At 40.9% G+C, this 23,322-nt stretch overlaps 1 protein-coding gene across 1 annotated transcript; it reads right to left on the bottom strand.

The window, feature by feature from the left end:
* Window positions 1–2,696: 2,696 nt before the first annotated feature.
* Window positions 2,697–21,488, bottom strand: LOC147200828 (zinc finger protein ZXDC). The gene is made up of 10 exons (XM_086117945.1): window positions 19,503–21,488; window positions 17,883–18,035; window positions 13,634–13,712; window positions 11,588–11,718; window positions 9,258–9,428; window positions 8,028–8,815; window positions 7,011–7,089; window positions 6,743–6,894; window positions 3,782–3,883; window positions 2,697–3,539 (listed from the first exon to the last, which is right to left on the bottom strand). The coding sequence occupies exons 1-10, from the start codon at window positions 21,469–21,471 to the stop codon at window positions 3,453–3,455; spliced, it is 3,711 nt and encodes a 1,236-aa protein (XP_085974071.1). The 5' UTR covers window positions 21,472–21,488; the 3' UTR covers window positions 2,697–3,452.
* Between the last annotated feature and the right edge of the window lie 1,834 nt (window positions 21,489–23,322).

The following is a 23,322-nucleotide window of genomic DNA, read 5'->3' as shown; positions in this document are numbered from 1 at the left end:
AAACAAACTGCCGCGGAGGGCTCGTCCCCATTCTGCTTCCCGATTCGTCGGCAGCGATGGGATTTGACCGAATGGCTTCGTCAATAGCGAATTGCCTTGTAATGTGAGAAATGACAACCAGAGAAGACTTACGAATTAAGACAGTTGGATCTTGTCAAGATAAACATGTCACCAGTCGGTGAAGGATTCATACCGCAGAGCGAGATGTCAAGTGTGACAACTTATTATTTTTAAACAATGATTTTAATACTTAACCCTTAACGTTAACGTTATTCATGCTTTTGTTTTGAACCAGCAAATATTTGGCGTGAGCGGGCGACACAAGGTTTTATGGAGAGGGGGCGCTCTGCACAGGATGCTTGCGAATATATGAGCAAATAATACAATATTTTGTATCACATCAAACAAAAATACATTATTGTAGTAAGGGTTTACATCAGTTTTTTAAAAAGTACTCGGAGAAAGTATGTTTACGTTACGAAATTACATTTGAACAGTTAGCATAAAATAACAAAATAATATAAGAGAAACCCTAACATTAGACGTGGACAGTCATGCAATCATAACCACTATTCCTGCATACGCCTTGTTGTGTGAAGCATTTAGCTGAAAGAGGAGAGAATCAAAGTGTCCTTTCAACGGTGGATCATGTCCTGCACGGTTTGAGCAGGATGGCTCAAACCGTACATGACGTCCCACGCATATGCTACAAGCTAAGTTTCAATGTACAGTAAACAAGAAGCTGAAACGTCCATTGACAAAAAAAGAGATTGATTCATTTTTCCTGTGCCATGTAAATCGCCTTAAATCCAAGCGGTGACTTTCAGTTCCAAATATGAATCCGTGCCCCACGCCGACGCTCCTCTCTCGTCATCCAGCAGCCATCAATCCAGCTGCACCAAAGCATACTGCCCAAAAATATGTCTTTGTAGTGTACTCCGTTAAATATAGGTTAAACATGATTTGCAAATCAACTTCATTGGAATTGGGTTTATAGTACGCCATTGTCTACTGAATTGGTAATTCTCTGGTGTCTGCACCGCACCCACCAACTCCCCTTGCCAAAATAACTTGGTGGCTTACTTCTAATTTCTACATTTTTTTGACATATTGAAACCATTTCAATTTAAAACCCGTTCGGCTCATTCCAACTCCGAAAACTTTCCAAAATCTTTATTTTAAAATAAAAGGAATCCTTGTCTTGTCAAAATTAAAAAACAAAAAGTTCAGGAAATATAAAAACACAACAACCTCCCCTCCTCCATCTTGCTTGAGTTCCCAGAAGCGTCGTTTAAGTTATTATACTATCACATCTACCATTGCACATTCACATCAACACAAAACAACGCAAAAAATACAATCGCTAATTTATTAAGGTGTTATTGACTGAAAGAGTAAACAGAGCCAGCAGCAGCCATGCAATTCTTTGTCTGTTCTACGTCATCTTCACAAACTCCTGAAAGGTCAGCCCCTTTTCGAAGTTTCTCATTTTTCCCCAGATTTTTATTTATTTATTTATTTTAGTTTTTCCTCGCCCTGCTGGGGGTCAAGATCAGGGGCTACAGTATCGTTAATATTTGTGAACTATGGGCATAGGAGCAGGGGCGGTTCTGGATCAATTTCACTGAGGGGGCCGGGCTGAGGCCAGGGGTTTTGATGGGGGGGCACATTCAACCCAGGGCTAAAAAGACAGATTCGAAATCTTATTTGACTTTTTATTTCTTCAGACTTTGAAATTGTAGTCATAACATTACAGTGATGAGAAAAAAACAGTATTAGGAGGGCTAAAATGTCTGCAAGCGTAACAATACGTCTGTTGAGAATATTCAAGCCAGGGGATGATATGGTACCAGCCTGCCGGGGACAAAAATTGCAAATACACTGAAGCTAGATGTTTTACATGCATATAATTATCCAAAATTTAAAAGGCAATGTCTTATATATTGATCCTGTTAAATAAAAATTAAAATAAAAAGGGAGACTAAAAAAGTTACACACACACACACAAACACGCGCGCGCACACACACACACACGTAACTTCCTTCTCTGCGGACTGCTTCTCATTTTCCCGCTCATTTTAAATGGCGCAGCGCACTAAAGGGTCCGACTAGAATGTTAAATCACGCCTTTTGGTTCCACCTTTCGCGTCGGCGACTCGGCACGACTGCGTAATCTGCGCTCGGAGGGGGGGCAACAGGGGGGGGCCAGAATCGGTGCTACAGGGGCACTGGCCCCCGTTGCCCCCCCCCCCCCGAACCGCCACTGCATAGGAGGCCCGAAGAGACTTTTCTGTGATTAAAAGCGACACAAATAAATTTGACTTGACTTAATCATGAGCGATGCAATAAATGAAACTATGAGTCAACTAACCCTGCCTATTAATAAGCAGATATAAACTTGCAACAAGGCATAAAAAAAGAAATCCAAGTTATACCTACCCAAACTACCCTTTTTTCCTCATTATTGTCTAATAAACAGTCTTTCAAAATAGGCAACAATTAATGTAAGATCATCCTCGGACAGCCTGGTCCCGATCCTCCGCAAATTGTATTCCATTTGCCCGCACCGCTCAGTGTTAAATTTACCACACAAGGAGTGTTTCTCAATTTGGTAATGTAGATCTTTGGGGCATTTCTTTGTCTGGTTCTGTGTTCTGCTGAAAAACACAACCTCTTAAGAAACACAACAGTGACAGTGCTTTTAATTGTTTTATTAGTATGTGTTTGGCTCACTGATTTAATAACAGCTCCAAATACAACAAATCAACATCCGTAACACATGAAATAATTTTCAAACATCCCGCTGTTGCCCGATAAAAGTTCACATTTGAGAAATGGAAATTGTGAAAATTATTAAAACATGGACGTGTATGATGTCAGTTGTAAGGCAAATAGAGAGTAAACAGCAAACTGTGACATGCAAAGTGAAGTAGCACGAAGATAAAGACGCCATTGATGTAAACAAACATGAAGAAAACATCTCAATTCGTGTTGGCAGGGATCTATTTGAATGCACATGGATTGGAAAAAAATGATAGTAGCCAATGATTCAGGTATGAAGTTCATTTTTAATTGCCGCTTTTCATTGATGTCACAATGACTCAGGGATCATATGCTGCTTTGCTTTACTTTAGCGAGCTCTGGCTTGATTTCGGCTAAGTATCTAAAATTTGGGGGAACCGTTCTCAATGGGAAGCAAAGGCTCCATTGCACCTCTTTTCGAGGAGTGCATTGTTAATGGTATTGGGCGAACCCTGGCTCTTAGACAATGATAATTGGGATTAGGCTTGATTTTACCTTTGACCTTGAACAACAGTAGGAAATGAATGGGTGGATCTTGAAAATCAACATTCTACTGAAGTCAGATAAATGGCATATAAATGATTAGTCAATCTTGGCTGCATTTTTCTTATGTAAACAGTGTACAGTGGCATGGAAAGAAAAGTGGTAGGTCACTCAAGGTCTTGAAGGTTGATTGTGCTTCCTGTGAACTGAGAGTCATCAGACCCACTATTTTCCTCTGTGCTTACCGTGGTTTCCTGTATGAAAAAAAAAGGAAAATGTTGACTGGTCTGAATCAAAAGTTAACTCAAAAAGGGGAACGTTTTTTTTTTTTTTTGCATCACATGGTTGTCAATTTGCAGAAGTGACATACGTTTTCAAATTCCATTCCAGTTTAATATTACATTTTCCATAAAATTACACCCAATGAAAATGTTTTTATTTCAAATGCATGCTTTTAATTTTAATGAATATCATTTTGACAAAAACAACAACATACCTGTAAAATATTGACAGGAAGGTCAACAGTGAGCTGAGAGTGAGAGGGGGATGGCTGAGAGCTGAGCTGAAAAGCTAGATCATTATCACTGCTGGGGTTATCCTGAAAACAAAAATAGACAGACCATAGTCAATATCAGTCACAATTATATTTTTATGCTTGAGTTTTAAAAATATATGCCTCAAAGTTTGGGAAAGAAAGAAACTAATTGTTGAAGCTTTGTCTGTAGAATTCTTTCCCATCCTTGCTTGATCTACAGCTTCAACTGCTCAATAATCCCGGAGTCTCTGTTGTCATATTTTATGCTTCACAATGCCCTACCGTATTTTCCGCACTGAAAGACGCACTGGATTATGAGGCGCACCTTCTGAATGGCTATTTTGTACATTTTTTTCATACATTGGACACTTTGCATTATAAGGCGCAAGTTACAATGCCTCCACTAGATGGTGCTACGCTCCCTCCATTCAACTCGAGAGGCGTCTGTTCAACTCGAGAGGCGTTCATGACCGCCTCTGAAAAACGTAAATTAACTATTACTGTACTGTACAATGAAACTACGAAAATTGAAAATAATGCATCAAAACAGAAAATCAAGCGAAGAAATCACAAAATAAATTCTATATCCCCCCTACAGAAATTATTTTGTGATTTCCTCACTTGATTTTCTTCGTGGTTTCATTGAAGTAATAATTAATTTACGTTTTTCGGAGGCAGCCATGAACCCCTCTCGAGTGGAACGGAAGAGAAGGCATGGAGACCGACAAAGACGTACAGTACATGTATTTGTTGAGACTGTGAAAACCATTAATAAAGTCTGCGTTAAAAAAAACCAAAAAAAAAACCCCACAACCACAGCTCTCCTTTTTTCAACAAATACCGGTGCGTGTTTGTCCGTCTCCGTGCCTTCTTTTCTTCCGGTCAACTCGAGAGGCATTCATGACCGCCTCCGAAAAACGCATTGGCATTTCCTTAATCGTAGCTCCAACAGTATGATCAGATGTCAGTCGTAGTTATTTATTCCTTTGTTGTGTATTCACAAACGATGAAATCACAATATAAATTCTGTAGGGGGGGCTATAGAATTTATTTTGTGATATCCTTGCTTGCTTTTCAGTTTTGATGTATTATTAAAAAATCATTGAAGCAATCGTTAGTTTACGTTTTTTGGAGGCGGTCTTGAACGCCTCTCGAGTCGAACGGAAGAAGGCACGGAGACAGACAAAGATGTACCTGTATTTGTTGAGACTTTTTAAAAAAAATAACACCACAGCTCTCTTCTTTTTGGAGCTGCAAAACAAACTTATTTAATAAAGCAGCGACACAGTTCACTGAACCAACAGCAAGTTATAACATTGGAAGAATGTCTCCAGGAAGGAGCCATCTTGGAGTCGACGTATTATCGTAATGACCATGCACAAGACGCACCGGATTTTAAGGTGCTCGGTGAGCTTTTAAGAAAATGGAAGACTTTTTGGTGCGCCCTATAGAGCGGAAAATACGGTACTCATTTTCAATGGGAGACGGGTCCGGACTGCAGGCAAGCAGTACCCGCACTCTTTTACAACGAAGCCACGCTATTGTAAGATGTGCACATTGTGGTTTGGCATTGTCTTGCTCAAATAAGCAGTGGCGTCTATGAAAAAGATTTTGCTTCAACAATTAAGATTGAAGATTGAACCTTGCCCCACCTTTGCTTGTGAATGACCGAGCAATTCAGAGTAGCTCCTTTTTTACCCAATCATGGCACCCACCTGACCTGTTCCCAGTTCACTCATGGGATATTTCAGACAGATGTTTGATGAGCATTCTTCAACTTTCTCTTTTTTGCCACCTGTTCCAGCTTTTTCCGAATGTGTTGTAGCCATAAAATTCAAAGTTAATAATCATTTACTAAAAACAAATTCTATCAGATTGAAGATGAAATATCTTTGCTCTGTAGTGGATTCAATTCAATAGGGTGAAGATGATTTGCTCATCATTGTATTCTGTATATATTTATGTTTATCACAACGTCCCAACTTCATTAGAATTGGGTATAATGAACTTTGCATGTGTATTTGGCCACTTCCTTTGCATTTATGTGGATTTTGGGAACATTTTTTTGAAATACAGTGATGCTTAATCAATAAAAGAAAAAGAATATGTGCCAGAAGTCAGGTTGGCTGAGTCACATTCTTGGCAGAAAATTCTCTTTTTTAAGATCAATAACATTCAATGTTACGGGCATAACGTGGCATGTGCTCAGTGATTTTCATTCAACAATAAATCCGGACAATCTGTAAAATTTGGCAGCTCTGGAATTAGGCCCCCCCCCCCCCCCCCTTCATGATGGATTTTTTTTGTTGCGACTTATACAGACGGCATGCTGTATAGTTGATAGGTTCAGCGAATTTTGACTTCTTGTTGTATTTCCCCATTGCGGGACAAATAAAGGATATCTTAATCTTCCCCTTTGGCATCGAAGTATATTAAGATAAATGTATTTGTATGACCCTAAAACAAGTGAGATTAGATTGTACCTAAAATACACACATTTGACAAAAATGGCCACCGACTATAATTGGGAAGCTTACGAAAGCTAAATTAATTTTAAAAAGTAGGGCCCCACCAATTAATATGGGCATGTGACAACTGACTCCCTTCTGCCATAGTTACGTGAAGGGAAAGATTGGCACCGTACTATTGGCGGCGCCCACAGAAAATGTGCAGAGCAAGTTAGTTTAGAAAAAAACCACGCCTTTGATGATCACAAAATCCGATTGTCTTGAGATCGCCATTTTAATCCCAAAACTATGTTTTGTTTAGTTTATTAACAAGACACACCTGTAGGGCGGGTCTTGACCAAAAATATCTTACGCCAGAAATCAGGCACAGCAACGGAGTTCTTTAGAATAGGTTTTTTATTTTATTTTTTAATTTTACAATATGTTGGTAGCCTGTATTCACATGACATCTCACCTGTAGTAGCTGAATTTGGACAAATTGAGCACCAGTGATAGAGTCCCGCAGATTCAGGCTTCCATAAGATGCTGCAGCTACTTCATTATAGCGAGCATTAGATGGAGTGGATTTAGCTCCTTTTGCTTTTCTCTGAGTTGCTCCCGAGACCCCTGAATTGAAATAAGAAAGACAATTAGCATGTTCGCATGTCATTTTAAGTTTTGCAAAAGACAGATTTCGTGGGGTGCTTCAAATTATAGTGAACAATAATCTGTGTTTGTGTTACCAGAGACGATAGGGCAAATCTGCTTCCTTTTCTTGGCCAACTGAATAGCTCTGTAGTCAGTCCTTGCAGAGCCGCCATTCTGGAAAAAAAAAAGAAAAAAGATCATTTCGGTCACTGCGTACCTGTATGTCTTAAGCAAACCAAAGATTAACCAAACACACCGTATAGGAAACCCACGCTAACATACAAGGCCAAAAATCTGTCACAGTAGAATTTCCAATCACGGTTTACAAACAATATTTTTTAAACAAATCGGTTCCTAACTTTAGTTTGTGAACCGTAGCACCCATGCGGAACACTCAGCTGTACTTTCGTTTGCACAGTGGAAATATTGTTAGCTTGCAGGGTCATGTTTTTCAGGTAGCTTTGTTTTTTGCTGTAGATTATACCCCTCAGTATGGCTCCACTATTAATTATTATTATTAGCACTTTTAAGATGCTAACCAGAATTCCTATTGCAGTACTGAAGCATTATGAAAAAAAAAAAGAAATATGCTTAACATAAAAATGGTTGTCATGTGCTCTGTACTATTCACAAGGTATAAGAGGCGATAGAGTTCATAGATTTTTTGCCTTTTGAACTATAAACCCAGTACAAAAAAAATAAAAAATACAAAAAGGGTGCCTTGACAGCAGCTCCTGTACTTTTTGTTCTTCTACTTTCTTCCTTTCATAAATTTGCTGCTGTAAATTGGGAATTTCTCCATTGTGAGACAAATAAAGGTTTCCTTCTTCTTATTAATAATTATAACTTTGTTCAGGGCGAGGAACTAATTCTGCTTCCTTTCCATTGAATGGGAAAACTGTTTCTGTTTGCAAGCAGTCTCAAAATAAATTACGTGTGTTGTACTTCACACGTTTAATAATCCATTAAAATCGAATCTTGCATGTATACCTTTATCTAAGCCTGCACAAAAACTGTTTTATGGATACTGATTCAATATACACATCACAACACGACTGAGAACATGACCTATTAATCACACATTTTCTTATTTTAAAAAAAAAGTGTCTCACCGAGAAACTGCTGTGTGACACTGCATTGATCTCTATGTCTTTCGGCAAGCTTAAGCTGCTGCTGCGACCAGGGAAAACAAACTGCGTTAGAACCTTTCCTCCATCTTGACTACCTGGTACTTCGACACAACTAAGAGTCCCAGCCCCTCCCTGGCCACCCACTTCTTCCATCTTTGCGGGTGAGGGCAACAGTTCTGAAACGGGGGCAACTGCCAAGGAGGCTGCAGGTTCTACGCCAAGAGCACCGGAGGAGCCAAGTGGGTGGTGAAGTGTGGGGTCAGTTAGGGAACTGTGACCCTGCATGGACAGAGACGCAAGCGCTCCCAGCGCCTCTGGTGTGACGCTCTGCACATCATCGAGATTGAGGGTTCCCTGAGGGGGTAGGACATCCCCGACTGTGCCACCTAAACTGTGATGAGGACCCATTTCAATTCCGGGTGCCAGGATGAGAGGGTCCACAGGCCTGGCCACCGTGGTGCTGTTAGAAGTGCAAAGAGCTGTGCCACCCGAGGATGGGTCAAAAGTGAGGATGCCTGAACTGACCAGGGAGAGGTCCATCGTGAAAGTGCCACTGGAGTTTGAGTTGCTCCCACCAACAGGAACCCCAACACCAATACCAACAGGAGATGTCGTGGTTCCAGACACATTCGAGAAAAGTGAGCTTAAGTCCAAGTTAGTCAGCTGGTCACTCCCAGCAATGCTTGACCCGGAAACTGTTCCTGGAGTGGGGCTAATAAGCTCACTGCTGGGAGTCAGGGTAGGTGTGGTCTCCATTTGGTTCATAACATCTGGGAAGGAAGAGGGTTCATCTTTGTTAAAACTCAAGACAAGATGAAAGCTTCTTGCATTCCTGAGTTACACAGAAACACAAAAAACAATTGTGAAACAAAAAGGAAAATCAATCCCATCTTCAAAATAGTTGTATTTTGTGTATGCAGTTGAATAATGAAATCAATATCCATAAAGGTTTGAGGCATCTGAATTTTTTTAGTTTGTTGAACATACTTCACCTTGAATCCAAAAGATGAGCAACAACATCCCCATTACGATTACTCCCAATTTCTACGAGCAAAAGAAGGGAGACTTCGCATCTAAAACCGTTGAACTGAAGAAGCCACTGTCAACAAACAAAAACCTCCAGTTGTCCCCACTCAAATTTTTGTTGATTAACACCACCTAGATGAGCGAGAATCTACAAACACAATGAGGGCAACACAAATGCTTACTGACCAGGGCTAAGTTGGTGTTGCTTAAGCATGTGACTCTTCAGAGTGCTCCGGGAGGAAAAGTGTTTGGAGCAGTTGGACACAGGACACCGAGTCCGAAGGGTGCTGGCGTCCTGCTTATGTTTCTTAGTGTGGATGTAGAGGCTGCTGCGAGCTGAAAATTTTGCATTACAACCTGAAGAACAGAGAAGAAAGGAAAATTGCCAACATTAGGAAATGCAGACATATGGAGAAAATTCTACCCCTTTGCTATCCATCCATTTTCCGATCCGCTTTATCCTCACAAGGGTCGCGGGGTGTGCTGGAGCCTCTCCCAGCCATCTTCGGGCATTAGGCGGGGGACACCCTGAAACGGTTGCCAGACAATCGCAGGGCACACAGAGACGAACAACCATCCACACTCACACTCACACCTAGGGACAATTTTGAGTGTTTTATTAACCTGCCATGCATGTATTTGAAATGTGGGAGGAAACCGGGGTACCCGGAGAAAACCCACACAGGCCCAGGGAGAACATGCAAACTCCACACAGGAAGGCCGGAACCGGGATCGAACCCACGACCTCTGCACTGTGAGGTCGACACGCTAACCACAGGCCGCCCACCCCTTTGCTAATGAAAGAAAAAAATAAATACAAATTGCATTTTAATTTTGGTTCGATTTAAAAAGTAAAATTTAAATAAAAAACAAGCCAGGGCAAAAATTATAGTAACGTTTCAAACAAACAAACCAAAAAAAAAACATTGGGACATTTTCAAGCAAGGTGTGTCGAGTAATTAACATCACAGGTGTCTTCAAAATTGTAAGCAGTCAGTCGGGCTAATTAAACGGTGACAACTGTTTGGTGGCATCGTGTGTAAACACACAATTCATAAACCAGATGAAATGAAGGAGAGAGTTGACTCATGAGATGAGAAAATTATACTGGTCATCATTTATTCGTGCTCCCGGTGGATTTATCGTCTTGTTTGATGACCCAGTAAAGAGGTGGGAGTCCAACATTTTTTTTAAAATATTGGAAACAAATACAACTTACTGCTGAGGCTTTTCACACATTGGACATATCCACATTATTTTACAATATCATATTTTGGTTGAGATTTTTTTTTTCTCATGTGAAAAAAATCAGCAGGTTCAATGTATTTTATCTAATGAAGTTATTTTGTGTTCGTAATGCCTCAAAGATAACCTTCTCCTATTGGATGGCGATGCGCATTTTAGATTGCACCTGACTGGTCAAAGTCAGATAAAAGCATACACCTCCACATGAAATCATCATTAAGTGTAGGGATGCACCATAACTATCAGACTGATAATTATCTGATTGATGCAGTGGGGGGAAAAAAATTGCATCACATGCCGCCAGAGTGCTCAAATACCAGAGTGTGATGGGAACTGAGCCGTTCCTTTTTCACTTGAACAATACTTTTTCCTTCTTTGCTGGGTACTATAATAGTGTGGACATAATCAACATTGGATTAGAGTACAAAATGACGAGACCGTACGACTTTACGCCATACTTTCAATATTCCGGACGAGACAGGGCAACCAGCGGGACCTCCATGGATTGTTGTTGGGCCTGGCAGATGCCGTCGGCGGCGGCGGAGGCAACGTATACAAAAGGAAAGTGGGGCTGCCGAGCCTAGCTAAGCTAATGCCTAATAGTGAGTATACGTGGTGCATGAAATGGATGGATGGATAGCAAACGTTTTGAAGCTGTCTCCTACTGTACTTGTTGGAATACATACACCCGCGGCTTGCTGAAGTGCATGTATTTGGTCCTTGAAAATGTCTTCACATGAAAATGCTAAGTAAATAATTGTATGAGTGACTTTTTCTCTCTCTCTCTCTCTCTCTCTCTCTCTCTCTCTCTCTCTCTCTCTCAAATGAAACTCAAGTGAGGGTGATAACTAAAGACGACCAACTTTGCAAAAAGGCTCTGATACGCATCAGCTTTTGAGATTGCACCTCACCATCTGAAGTGACAAGAGTTCAGGAAGGAGTAAACATAAGACTGTATGTTGTTGTTGACACCACTACATTAGTAGGAAGTGGTATTGAAATGTTTTATTCTTTTAACCTGCAAAACAAATATATTTGTGGGTTATCAGTATCAGTTTGGAGAAGCAGGAAGTTGTCCGTTACTGGAAGGGAAAAAAACCCTATTTATCATGCATCCCTAGTGAAACCTACATTTATTATGTACGCATGTTGTATACAAAACAGAATGCCCACCTTGAACTGGCTCCAGCAAATTTGGAAAGTAATGTAATTTTCTATTTGAAACCGTAGATTATTGATGATAATCAAATTTGATTGGTTGAAGACTCTACCTTCGGCATGGCACTGAAAGGGCTTGGTGCCGAGGTGGGTGATACTGTGACCTTTGAGATGCTCTGCTCGGGTAAAGGATTTCCCACAACCCTCTTCGGTGCAGATGAAGCGCCGATCGTCATCATGTTTTCTGCTCAACAGAGAAAGGGGGACAGTGGTCAGTGACTTTTTTTTTTTTTTAAGAAAGGCATTGCAACAAGATCAAGTGCACATATGAATGAGAAAATGGGATCTTTGAAGTTAAGTCTGGAAATTGCAAACTGTTTAGTTCACAGGAAAGGCTGTAATGGTGAAATATTTTTTTATGTGCATATTTTTGCACCATCTACCTTTACTTTCATAACAAATAATGCAGGGGTCACTAGCCTTTTAGAAACTGAGAGCTACTTCTTGGCTACATCTTGGCTACCAGTTTGATCCACACTCCTAAAATAGTGCTCAAACTATATTTAATCATATATTATTGTGTTATCATTCATAATATTATTAATTTATGTGAAGACATAAATGAATATTACTATTATTATTCATGATATCTCGCAATAAATATGGAGATGCTGAGAAATCTATGGCAGTTTACATTTTCAAATGATCCCTTGTACAACATTTCTAGAAAATCACAATGTCCCATCACTGGTGAGCAATTCTTGGAACAGGCCCTTGGGCTATTCCTATGGTCCTTGAAGGATCCCAGCTATAGTGTATAATCGATCTGATGTTGTTTAATTGTTACCAAGATTGTTTCGGTTTGTTGGGAAAAAAAAAATTGACCCTGAAAAGAAAAAAATGTAATAAATATATTAAATCGTTCGGCCGTACCTCACACTGTTCTGACGTCCAAAACATGTTGACTAATCGCTACGAATTTGTTTTAACAGCTGAACGAGATAATGCGAAATCTGAGACCAAGCTTGTCCTCCACGAACAACCTAACAAGGAGCAGCCATCTTGTTGGGGGAGGGGGAAAATTATTTGCACTTCAAATGCCTCTACAATCCCCCTTACTTTAACATAATTTGTCAAGAACAGAGTTGCTGGCGAAAGTACATGACCTATTTTACTGCCTACACTGCTCTTCACAACAGTAACATTTGATTTGTGCTATTTAAGTTGAGTTTTTGGGGGTAAATGATGCAGTTTGAAACAAGTTATTTTGGGGAGCCCACGAGGAGCACACCTAGTAATTTCTACCTGTATGACCTTATTTAGGGATGTTTTTGACTGAAACTTGTAAGCAAATCGAAAAAGAAACTCTCCTCGTAGCAGACAAATTGAAAGGATCCATTGTTGCTGTGAAGATCTGTACGTCAATGTTGATGGAAATGTTTGCATTTATGGGTGAATATTGACATGTCTTTCACATTTCAGTCCTGTAAAATGCAGCAATATAGCATTTTTTCCCATATAAAATGACCCAAAATCATCCCAACGTTTCATTAAAAAAAGACATTTACAGAAGTTTACCCCGTACCACGATGAGGACTGCGCACTGCACTTTATTTAGATTAATTTTCAAACATGGTTACATTCATTGTAATTAATCTGGGGCAATTATTCAAATTTTTCTGCTGTTCTTGTTTTGTTGAATACTAATTGCAAAATTTTATAGCATAATATTGGCATTTTTCCTTGAAACAATGTTTTATAGAGTTGTGTTACATGTGTGTATTGCATGTTAAACTACACTTACAAATAGGTGTTATACTTTTCTGTATAACGGTTTTAATGTATGCTGAAGGAGAACATCATCTATATAAATTATGAATTTAGTTATTGCTCTCTTTCATCGTCTAAAAGTGGACAAATACTTTAATATTAGTTTCAAGACAACAACTAAAACTAAATTAAAATTTCTTGTCAATTTCTTGTGCCTGTATGTCGCCGTCCACACCCTTTGAATTGTTTCCAAAGGCAATTATTTGTGGCAATTTTAGGCATGCAGATGAGTGCATTCACTCTCTTTCATCTGGCGCACCTTTACAGTGTATTGACGGATATGTGCACCCCTGAGCATAATGTGTTCCGAAAAGTGAAAGCTTACTTACCGTTTGTGACGCAGCAATTTTGACATACTTGTAAAGGACCAGCCACACCCATCAGAGTCACAAACAAATGGCCGCTCACCTGGAAAGGGGGAAAAGAGATGTTCTTAAAATGAAACTTGCATTTTCAATGACAATATTGCATATATCTTAAAGTGTGCCTGTGGTGGTCAGAAGGAAAAATATATTTGATTTATCAAGAAAAACTGCATCCAAATCAGATTTTGGTTGTACTGGTTGTATTAATGAGGCCAGTGTGCATTTGCAAAGGTGGAGGACTGTCTCTGGTGCATGTCAGGTTACAGGTTTCGTCAGGTTAAGCAATCTGTCGTATCACTCAAAAGCAACTCGTGGTTCAAGGAATGGCCCACTCAATGTCTTGAACAAGCTTCCTGCTCGCAGTGTGCCCAACCGATCGATCGTACACTGTTCCCAAGTGGATCACGAGGGGAGTTGGGGGAAACGGAGGGGAAAAAAAAAACACACAAAAAAAAAGATGTGTGTCTGTGTGTGTGTGTGATATTTATATTACCGTAAATTCCGGATTACAAACCACTACTTTTTTCCCACACTTTCAACACTGCGGCGTGTAATATGAAGCGGCTTTTTAATTTTTTTTTCCATCGCGGGAAAAACATGGACTATTAAAATGAATGAGTCCACTGAGGTCCAATGAGATTGTATGACTCATCACAACTTACGCACTTTTGCCGTCGCGGGGAAAAATGTGTTACCTGGCAACAGTCTACCAATAAAATGAATGAGTAGTACACAGGGGTCCAATGAAATTGTATGATTACCGGTAATCACAACTTCCTTATTTCAGTCTTTCTTCTAACCCTGATCAGCATGGAGAATACCAGACGAAAAGCATATGATGCAGCTTTTAAACTAAAAGCGATCACTCTGGCAGTTAGAGAAGGAAATCAAGCTGCTGCCCGTAATCTTGGCATAGACGAGTCGATGGTGCGAAGGTGGAGGCTCCGGCAAGAAGAACTGAGCCAGTGTAAAAAGACAACCAAAGCTTTTAATGGTGGGCTGTCGTGGTGTTATAGATTCATGAAACGGAAAAGCCTGTCTATTAGGGCACACACGACGTTGTGTCAGCAGCTCCCTCCCAATTACGAGGACAAACTTGCTTCGTTACGCACATTCACACAAACAAAGATAGCGGAGAATTCCATCAGCCCAGATGAAATAATAAATATGGACGAAGACGCTCTGATATTTGATTTGCCTCTCACTCGGACTGTAATTAAAAAAGGTGACCCCCCCCCCCATCATACTGAAAACAAGCGGCCACGAGAGAACACATTTTACCTGTGTTTTGAGCCGTGCAGCATCGGGCCTAAAGCTGCCAACGATGATCATTTTTAAGCGGCTGACTATAGAAATAATTTCATATATTTTTTCCCATTTATATGATTTGCATTATTCTATTTAAAGCCTAGTGGGCTGCAGTATTTCTCCTCGTAATTACGCAAATGCACATCAAGATCTCTCTTTGTCTGGCCTCTCAATATGTGTTTCGGCGTAATTTCGTTGTGCAAATGCATTTATCATGCTCATAAAAATATGGAGATTTTAACCTGAAGAAATTTTGCAGGTTTTTTTGTGCGGGGGTTCAGCGGGGGACCGCGTCAGCCGCCTCACCCAGAGGTACTCCACGGCGGCAGGGATGCAGAAGCAAACCCCCGCCTACTCATTGGCCAGCGGTTTATAGTACGGTGCGGCGCATATAGTTACAAAATTGATTTTTCTTCATAAATCTGAGCATGCGGCTCTTAATCAGGTGCGGTCTGCAGCCCGGAATTTACGGTATATATTTTTGTGTTAGTGTACACTGGATCCTAATTATCCGATATGTTTCACTTTCACAACAAAAAGTATTAAAAGAATAAAATGGAGTTTAAAAGCAGGTCACCTTTAACCTACGGTGGTGCATGACCTGCATCACCGGAAGTTGTTAAGGGTCAGCAGTCTGCAATTGCAGCCTTCAAGCAATTTTTCTCATTCAAAGTTTGCTTAATCTGCAATTCACCGACGGCACTGGCAAGGAATGGGAATCTGGAACGCCAGGAGAAGCATTTTAAAACGGTACACGTGAGCTACGATAGTAATATTACTGCACTTGGCATGCTGCAAAAGTGCGTCCCATGCCTCTGCATCCGGTCTCTTCTAAGGTAGGCGGTGATTTTCTTTCCACAAACTCTTGTATCTACTTTATTTTTCTGTTTTGTTCATGTTAGGGTCCGTTATTGCGGTTGCTCATCATGTGCGTGCATGCGCGTATGCGTGCACGTGCGGTAACGGGTGAATTGCAGAAGGTTGGTTGCTTGAAAAGTAGATCGACGGTCAGAAAAGGTTGGGCAGCTTGCTGCCTTCACTCTGCTTTTGCCGGCATTCTGTTTGCTGATTAGCTCCTTTTTTCTTTTTCTTCCCGGTCCCTCCTGCGGAAGTTTATGTCTGTGGGACTGTACAATATTTTTATTATTATTATTATTATTATTATTAGTCGAACCTTGTTACAATGTACCTTGAGGGACATCGCGAATCTGTACGCTATAACGGTAGTTCGTTGTAACCATTTCCAATAAAGAGGCTGCCAACTACGATGTCTAATATATTTTGAGCAAGATACTGGACCCCCAGTTGCTCCTGATCCTGCATCATTAGTATGTGAGTGAGGTCACAGTATAAAGCGCTTTGAGTACCTGAGATAGAAATGTTTAATGTAAATGACAGGCCATTTACCATGAACATTTAGAGATGAAAAACCATGAACATGTAATACAGTATTAACATGTCAATACCAAATATGTGTATATGGCACAGGTGTCAAAGTCGAGGCCCGGGGGCCAGATCCGGGCCCCCACGTCATTTTATGTGGCCCGCGGGAGCAAATCATGTGTGTCAACTATCATGATTCTTGCTGAAATCTGTACCAAAATGTAAAATTGTCATGGGTAAGAAATAACGTTGAGATTTTGCCGAGGGAAGCCGTAACTCCGAAGCGGCCTGTGATAAAAAATTTGTTTGACACCCCTGGTATATAGTATAAAGGAAAAAGATTTTTTTAGACATGAAATAAACAACTGTAGCATTCCTACTTCATCTCTGAAAACAGCCAGCAAACGAAAAGTGTCTTCTCCAGTTCAGGAGGTGTCGCGCCCCAAACCGTTTACGATCATCTTTCAATCTGTTAGCCTCGGACTCTGCCATAATTTTGTTGCTATAGCGGATGATTGTCGAAATCGTGGACTTTGCCAATTTGTAGTTTCGGCTGAGCTCCCTTTCGAAAATGAGAGACAATTTCAGCCTGCACAGACAGCGAGATTTGCTTCCATTTACCAGACATATTTTCAGACCATGTGTGCCCTGTTTCGAGAAGTACAACCATTTACGAGTCGATCAGTTGCATTGCTAAGCAACGGAGGGGAATCTCGCTTTGTACATTTTGTTCATAAGCAAGGTCGTGGCTGCACTTTGCTTCCCACTGCTTGTTGTAACGAAGGCCTTTTCACTATTTTGTGGGGAAAAACTGGTCGTTATAATGAAGTTCTCAGCAAAATCGGCAAATATAAACTGAATTCGGTAAAGTCGGGAATTTGAAATGGGAACAGTATCGGTGGAAATGTAAAAGGGGTACGGTTATGGTGGAGAGGCTACATTCAAATGATTCTTGCCATTTTAGTTGTATTAAAAGTTCTACCTCTACAAAGAGAATAACACTCAGACACCTTGAGCCACCATTTTTGGCATGCACGTAACCCTACCTCTCACCCACTCCACACAATCAGAGCCACAGCAGTAATTAAAGACCTAAAATTAGTTCCCTCTAGATAGCTCACTTATTTGTCTCTTTCAGTCCTGTGATTGAAGCTGGTGGTTACGGTACGGGGGTCACTTCCATCAACCTTTTTGTGGAAGAGGAAGCCACTTTACACTTGGTGTGTAGCAATTTTCAATTACTCCTGATATCAAATTTAATTTGTTGTTCACAATATATTGCATGAAACAATCAATTGCAGGAGCAATTGTGTATCGTGTGAGTAATAATGTGATGAGGTGACAATATCTGAATATGGTTTTAACAATTTTAAACAGCCCTCCGAGGGAAACCAAAACTAAGATGTGGCCCACTACAAAAATGAGATTTGACACCTTTTCGCTCAAACTAATCCCCATCATGGATTGGCTTTTGCTCCATTCAAGTCATCTTTATTCCAACTCTTATCAAGCATCAACTTACCGGTGTGGCTTCGCAAATGGATCTTGAGGCGACAAGCCTTGTCATACATCTTGGCACATCCTGGGTAAGTGCAGGTAAAATGGCCCATTTCTCTGAAGTGAGTCCGGTTGTGTGAGTAGAGAGCACTGAAGGTGATGAAAGTTTTCTCACACCCTTAACAAAGAAATAGAAGCATTAATGTAGTGCAGAAGACAAGTCCCATCACAAATTACACTAATTATACATTTGTAAAGCTACGGTTAATGTAGAACATACTTTTGAAAACTTGGGACACGGTTATATTTGGGGTCACCAACAGTTAGCGGTCTTCTCTTCTCCTCTCTTTTTGGGTTGCTCTCTATTTATTTATTGTATGATATGAAGCGTGTGGAGAGCTCCAAAAATATTGTTTTGGATAAGGAACATTGGACACTCTGCTGTTGCACTAAAACGTAAAGGTGGTGAATCATGAAATGAATGCACATGCTGTGATAATGAAATACGATTTCAGAATATCGTACAGTGGACCAAGGGTTACAAATATCTCCTCTCTATCCCTGCCTCCTGCCACAGACTGTGACTCTCCCATCAGCATTTGACATCCGCTTATTGCACTTAATGCACCGCTTAACTTTAACCCGCAATAACCACAAGTACCCGTGGTTGTCTGTTGATTGCTATTGGTTTATATTTATATATTTATGCCCTTTTTATACAGTTCAGTTTTTTCTGCCCTTATTTTTAGCTGGGTGAGCTTTTAATGCACTGAAAGAAATTTAATCTGTGTTGTATGTTGTACATTGAGCATATTTGAAAATTAAGCTGACTTTGACTCCTCACCCTGTCCATTACATGACAAGCAAAACTGAACAAGACCAAAGAAAGTCTCGATTGCAAAAAGTTCTTCATTTTCGCCACACGCTAATCCAAGTCCAACTGTGCAAGAGAATCGTTTCAACTATTCCTGATCTTTCAAAAATAACTTTTACCACTTCATTCATTGACATTAATAAAAAACAAATAACCCAGAACCTTTGTCCTTGTTCAGTGGTAATTCCCACACGATCCACTCATTTATTTATTTATTTTCTCCCAGGAAATTCGTTTTCTTGAAGGGTTCATGTGTGCGATGGCTGTTCGTAACTTATTTACAGATCGTATCACAGATACTTTTGTCCTGAGCTTTTGACACAGATACTAAATGATGATTTGCTTCACTTTTTCAGCCATTTTTTCTGTGTCCTTTAGTGATTATCGCCTGGGACTTTCATTTGGGCACACTATCAGTTTTAATTTCAAATGCCTATGTTCTGACATGTCCAACAACAGCAAAACACAGTATGAAAGGAAACAATTTTCTCATTAGTGTGAGGATTTGAAAGCATTTGGAAGAGCCTGTACTACAGAATTCCATGCACATATTCATCTCAAGAGTATTGTGATACAAAGAGTGTGCTTCATTACGATGCAACAGTACACAGTACCGGATATAAGTTTTTCTATTATAATTTTTTATCTCTGTCAACAATTACACCTGTGAGCAGGACGTTGTAATCGTACACCACCACTGCTTGAACTAATAGAGACAGAAACATACCGTGTAGAGTTAGGTGCGGCTTTGCATAATTACAAATGTGTTACCTGGGAATTCACACTTATGGGGCCTCTGTGGCTCAAAGTGGACCCTCTGGTGATTGCCAAGTCGTGTTGCACTGCGAAACCTCTCATTGCAGACCTCACAGACGAAGGCATCATCCTGCTCATGGACTTTGGTATGAGCCTTAAGGTTGTAGACCGTGGTGAAACATCGACCACAGCCTTCAAAATGACAGGTATGTGGCCGTTGCTTGTTATGGGACTGAAGGTGCCGCTTGAGTTTGTAGGATGTTGCAAAAGCCCAGCCGCAGCCTTCCACCGTGCATTGGTAGGGGCGGGGATCTTCAGCATGGTTCAGGAGGTGAACCTTCAGTTTTTGCCGTGTGTCAAATGTACAGGAGCATCCCATTTCCGGGCACGCAAAAGAAACAGCTATTACCTTGTTGGGCCGGAAAAGGGGTCCACATTTAGAGCCTTTGTTTGTTAGTGAAGGTTGAGGCGACGAGGTAACCAAATCAGCTTCAGTGATTTCATGCTGGGCACCTGCCTCATGCTTGACAATAGGGCAGGAATGAAGAGAGGTACTCAGGGTGGGCAAAGATATGTTGTCCAGTAGAGACATTTCAGAGTCGCATATGGATGACCCTGGCCTGGCCTCTTCCTGGAGGTTGGTGACTGACAATGTGCTGATCTTCCCGATTGCTTTGGTGCCACTATCATAGTTGAGAAGAACAATGTCTTCATGACCTTTCATTCCTAAATGCTCCTTTAAGGTGACCAAATCATCCTCTTTGTGAACATATCCGTCAGACTGGGCAGCTAGAGTTAATGTTCCATTCTCTATGGTCACTATTACGGTCTGATTGTTTATCATTATGGTTCCAGAAAAGGTTGCATTTGCATCCTGTCCTGAGGGATGACTGCTTGGCTTTGCATTGTTATCAAGTGCAGCAGAGTCCAGAATTAACTGTGAGGCCTCGATAGTTTCCACAATGTCCAGATTTGTAGAAATTAAACCATCATTGCGAGCCTGCAACGAAAGCTCTCGTAACGCCTTCCCTTCGCTGTTTTCGGTACATATCTGGCCACATATCTTCTCGCCATATTTGTTTGTCAAAACAACGTCTTCGACGGTACGGTAATAGTCTGTTTGTTTGGTACCGACCTTAGTTGAAGAACCGTTCTCAAAATTATTCACAGCCTCTGTTTTTTTCGAATCCAATGTATCTGAGCGATCCTGCTGTTCATTGGAACAGCAATGAAGAACATTACTTGCGTTTACGAAGTCCATAGTCTCACAAGAAGTAGCTTGCAAGCACTCACGTCCTCGTCTTTTCATTTTGTCCAACATTTTAGACGAGGAGTCCAGTTGATGTTTGTTTCCCTCACAATTCTTATCATCCTGAATTACATTGAAAACTAAATACAGCTCTTTGGCGTTGTTTTTACTCTCCTTTGATGTGATTTTATCCACGCCAGTGAGGTTGTGGCTGGCCAGTGACGGCTGCTGAGAGGCTCCGTTCCCACGCTGATGCCGTAAAACTGGAAATGGTAACGTTAGCTGCTGCTCAAGCGTCGGTTCCTCTTCCCCTCCGGGTCGAAGCAGCGCCATTTGCAATGTCGAATCCGCGTTTTCTGATCCAGCTCTCCGGTCGGAACTGTTCGACGTACAGCTGGGGTTCTCGCCGTCTTCCTCTGTTGTGTTCACGTTACGAAGTTCCCCGTTCTGTATATCCTCGAGGATAATTGTTTTGTCGCCGAGTTGCGGCTTGTTGACTGGCGACAAATCCACCTCTCTACCATTTTCCGCCAGTAGGAGAAGCGGATATGTCCTTGGTCTGCTGTTCTGGTTTCCACATTCAGACGATTCCAACTGAAGATCCGTTTCGTTTTGGGGGGAAGGAAAACGAAATATTGACCCACTAACTGGCCCCAAACCAGACGACAGGTCTGAGCGCGGGGCGCCATGTTGCGATTGGATGTTTTGGGCATCAGAAAGCCCCTGGATTTCCATTTTGGTATCCCTGTAGCATTGACAGGATAGACCCGCCCAAGTAAAATGGCGACAATTCTAACGTGTGTGTAACGTGTGTACAGTTGATCGGCAAAGGCCTGTTAATCTTTGTTGGGTCCGTATCTCTCTCGGGCTTTGAATATCAAATTTTGAGGAGCAGTTATTAAAAATACAAAAACGACTCGTTATTTGATTTTCTTTTTTAATTAGAAACACCAAAATTGAAATCTAGCTTGATTTTCTCGTTTGTTATAAAGAACGAGTAAGGTAAAGTCTAGGGACAGTTTCGATTTGTTTTGTTTCTAAAAGATAAATAGGACACAAATCGAAAAACTGCTCGTATTTGTTTTGGATCCCCGGAAGTTGTCGCCAGCAGCATTTTCTTACTGACCAGGAGATGGCGACAAAAGACGATACAGTATAGTGTTCTGTAACGCTCCATCAACCCCCAAAATTCCACAAATGCTAGCTACACACTTGAGGAGGATTGGTACCGTTAGACAAAACATTAATAAAAATAAATAAGAAAAGTGTAGGGTGGCACGGTGATCGACTGGTTAGCACGTCTGCCTCACCGTGCACAGGTCGTGAGTTCAATTCCGGCCCCAGCCTTACTTACAGAGACTTACAGAGATGTCTTCAAACTTCTAAGCAGCCAGTTGGGCAACATTTTTCAGCATACAGTACATGCTCCACTCCAACCATTCGGCTGGCTCCCATCAGTCAACGGGGAGGTGTTGGGGTACGTTATCACTGCTCCACCCAGGTGATAATGTAAAACAACAACAACAACAAAAAATCATCTGTGTAGCCAGGTACCAAATGACAGCCTGCGAACCACTGTTTGGGGACCACTGCATTAAGCATCTGAATGGATAATTGCAGAGCACACATAGACAACATTTATTTATTTTTGTGAATGCAAACACTTTGTTTTCTTCTTTCTACCCCCCCCCCCCAATTTTGCTGCTGTAGACTGTAAATTTCCCCAGTGTGGGACAAATAAAGGATATCTTATCTTAGACGAACAACCATTCACTTCCACAATCACAACTAGGGACAATTTAAAGTGTTCCATTACTGCCATGCATGTTTTTGGAATGTGGGAAAAAACTGGAGTACCCGGAGAAAACTGATGCAGATACGGGGAGAACATGCATACTCCACACAGGACAGCTGGAGCCGGAATCGAACCCTGCACCTCTGCACCGTGAGGCCGACGTGCTAACCAGTCGACAACCGGGCCGCATGTATCCTATCTGAAAGTGAAATTATGAAATCACATTGTTTTTATCCATGTTAAGACTTGCTCAAGGCCCTTTGTTTGTTTTATTTTCTTTTGGTTATTAGTATTTGTTTATGTCTTTTGAGTCACATTTTATTTGTTTGAGGAATTATTAACTTCTAATCGGGCTAAGTGCAATCTTGGAGTTGTAATTGATTGGAGTTGGGATTCAGATCAAATTTGATCCCTTTGGTTTTGACTTTGTGCAACACCAGACATGAGTCATGTATTTTTGTTTTCACTGTTACAATCAATTTCTGGTGTCAGCATGCTGGTGATTGCAAGTTTGTAAGTATGAAAGGTAAATTGATCAAAGACAAAGACAGGGAAAACGTGCAATTAGTTGTAAATTGATCAAAGACAAAGACAGGGAAAACGTGCAATTAGTTTGCGTCATGGTGTACTACGACTGCGCCCTTTAATGTGAATTTTCACTTCTCTGATGAGGGCCGTTACAGATTTATGCCGGAAAAGCCTAGGTCAGGATAAAAACATGAGATCAAATTCTTCTCAAAATACTGTATTGATTTAAGGTCATGGGGTGGGGGTGAGGGGGCGGGGGAAGA

This window comes from Hippocampus guttulatus, chromosome 8, assembly GCF_054856545.1.
Source record: "Hippocampus guttulatus isolate MCC_2025c chromosome 8, RoL_Hgut_1.0, whole genome shotgun sequence".
Taxonomy (NCBI): domain Eukaryota; kingdom Metazoa; phylum Chordata; class Actinopteri; order Syngnathiformes; family Syngnathidae; genus Hippocampus; species Hippocampus guttulatus.
Note: the sequence above shows the minus strand (reverse complement) of the source record. Positions and strands in the feature narration are given on the sequence as shown.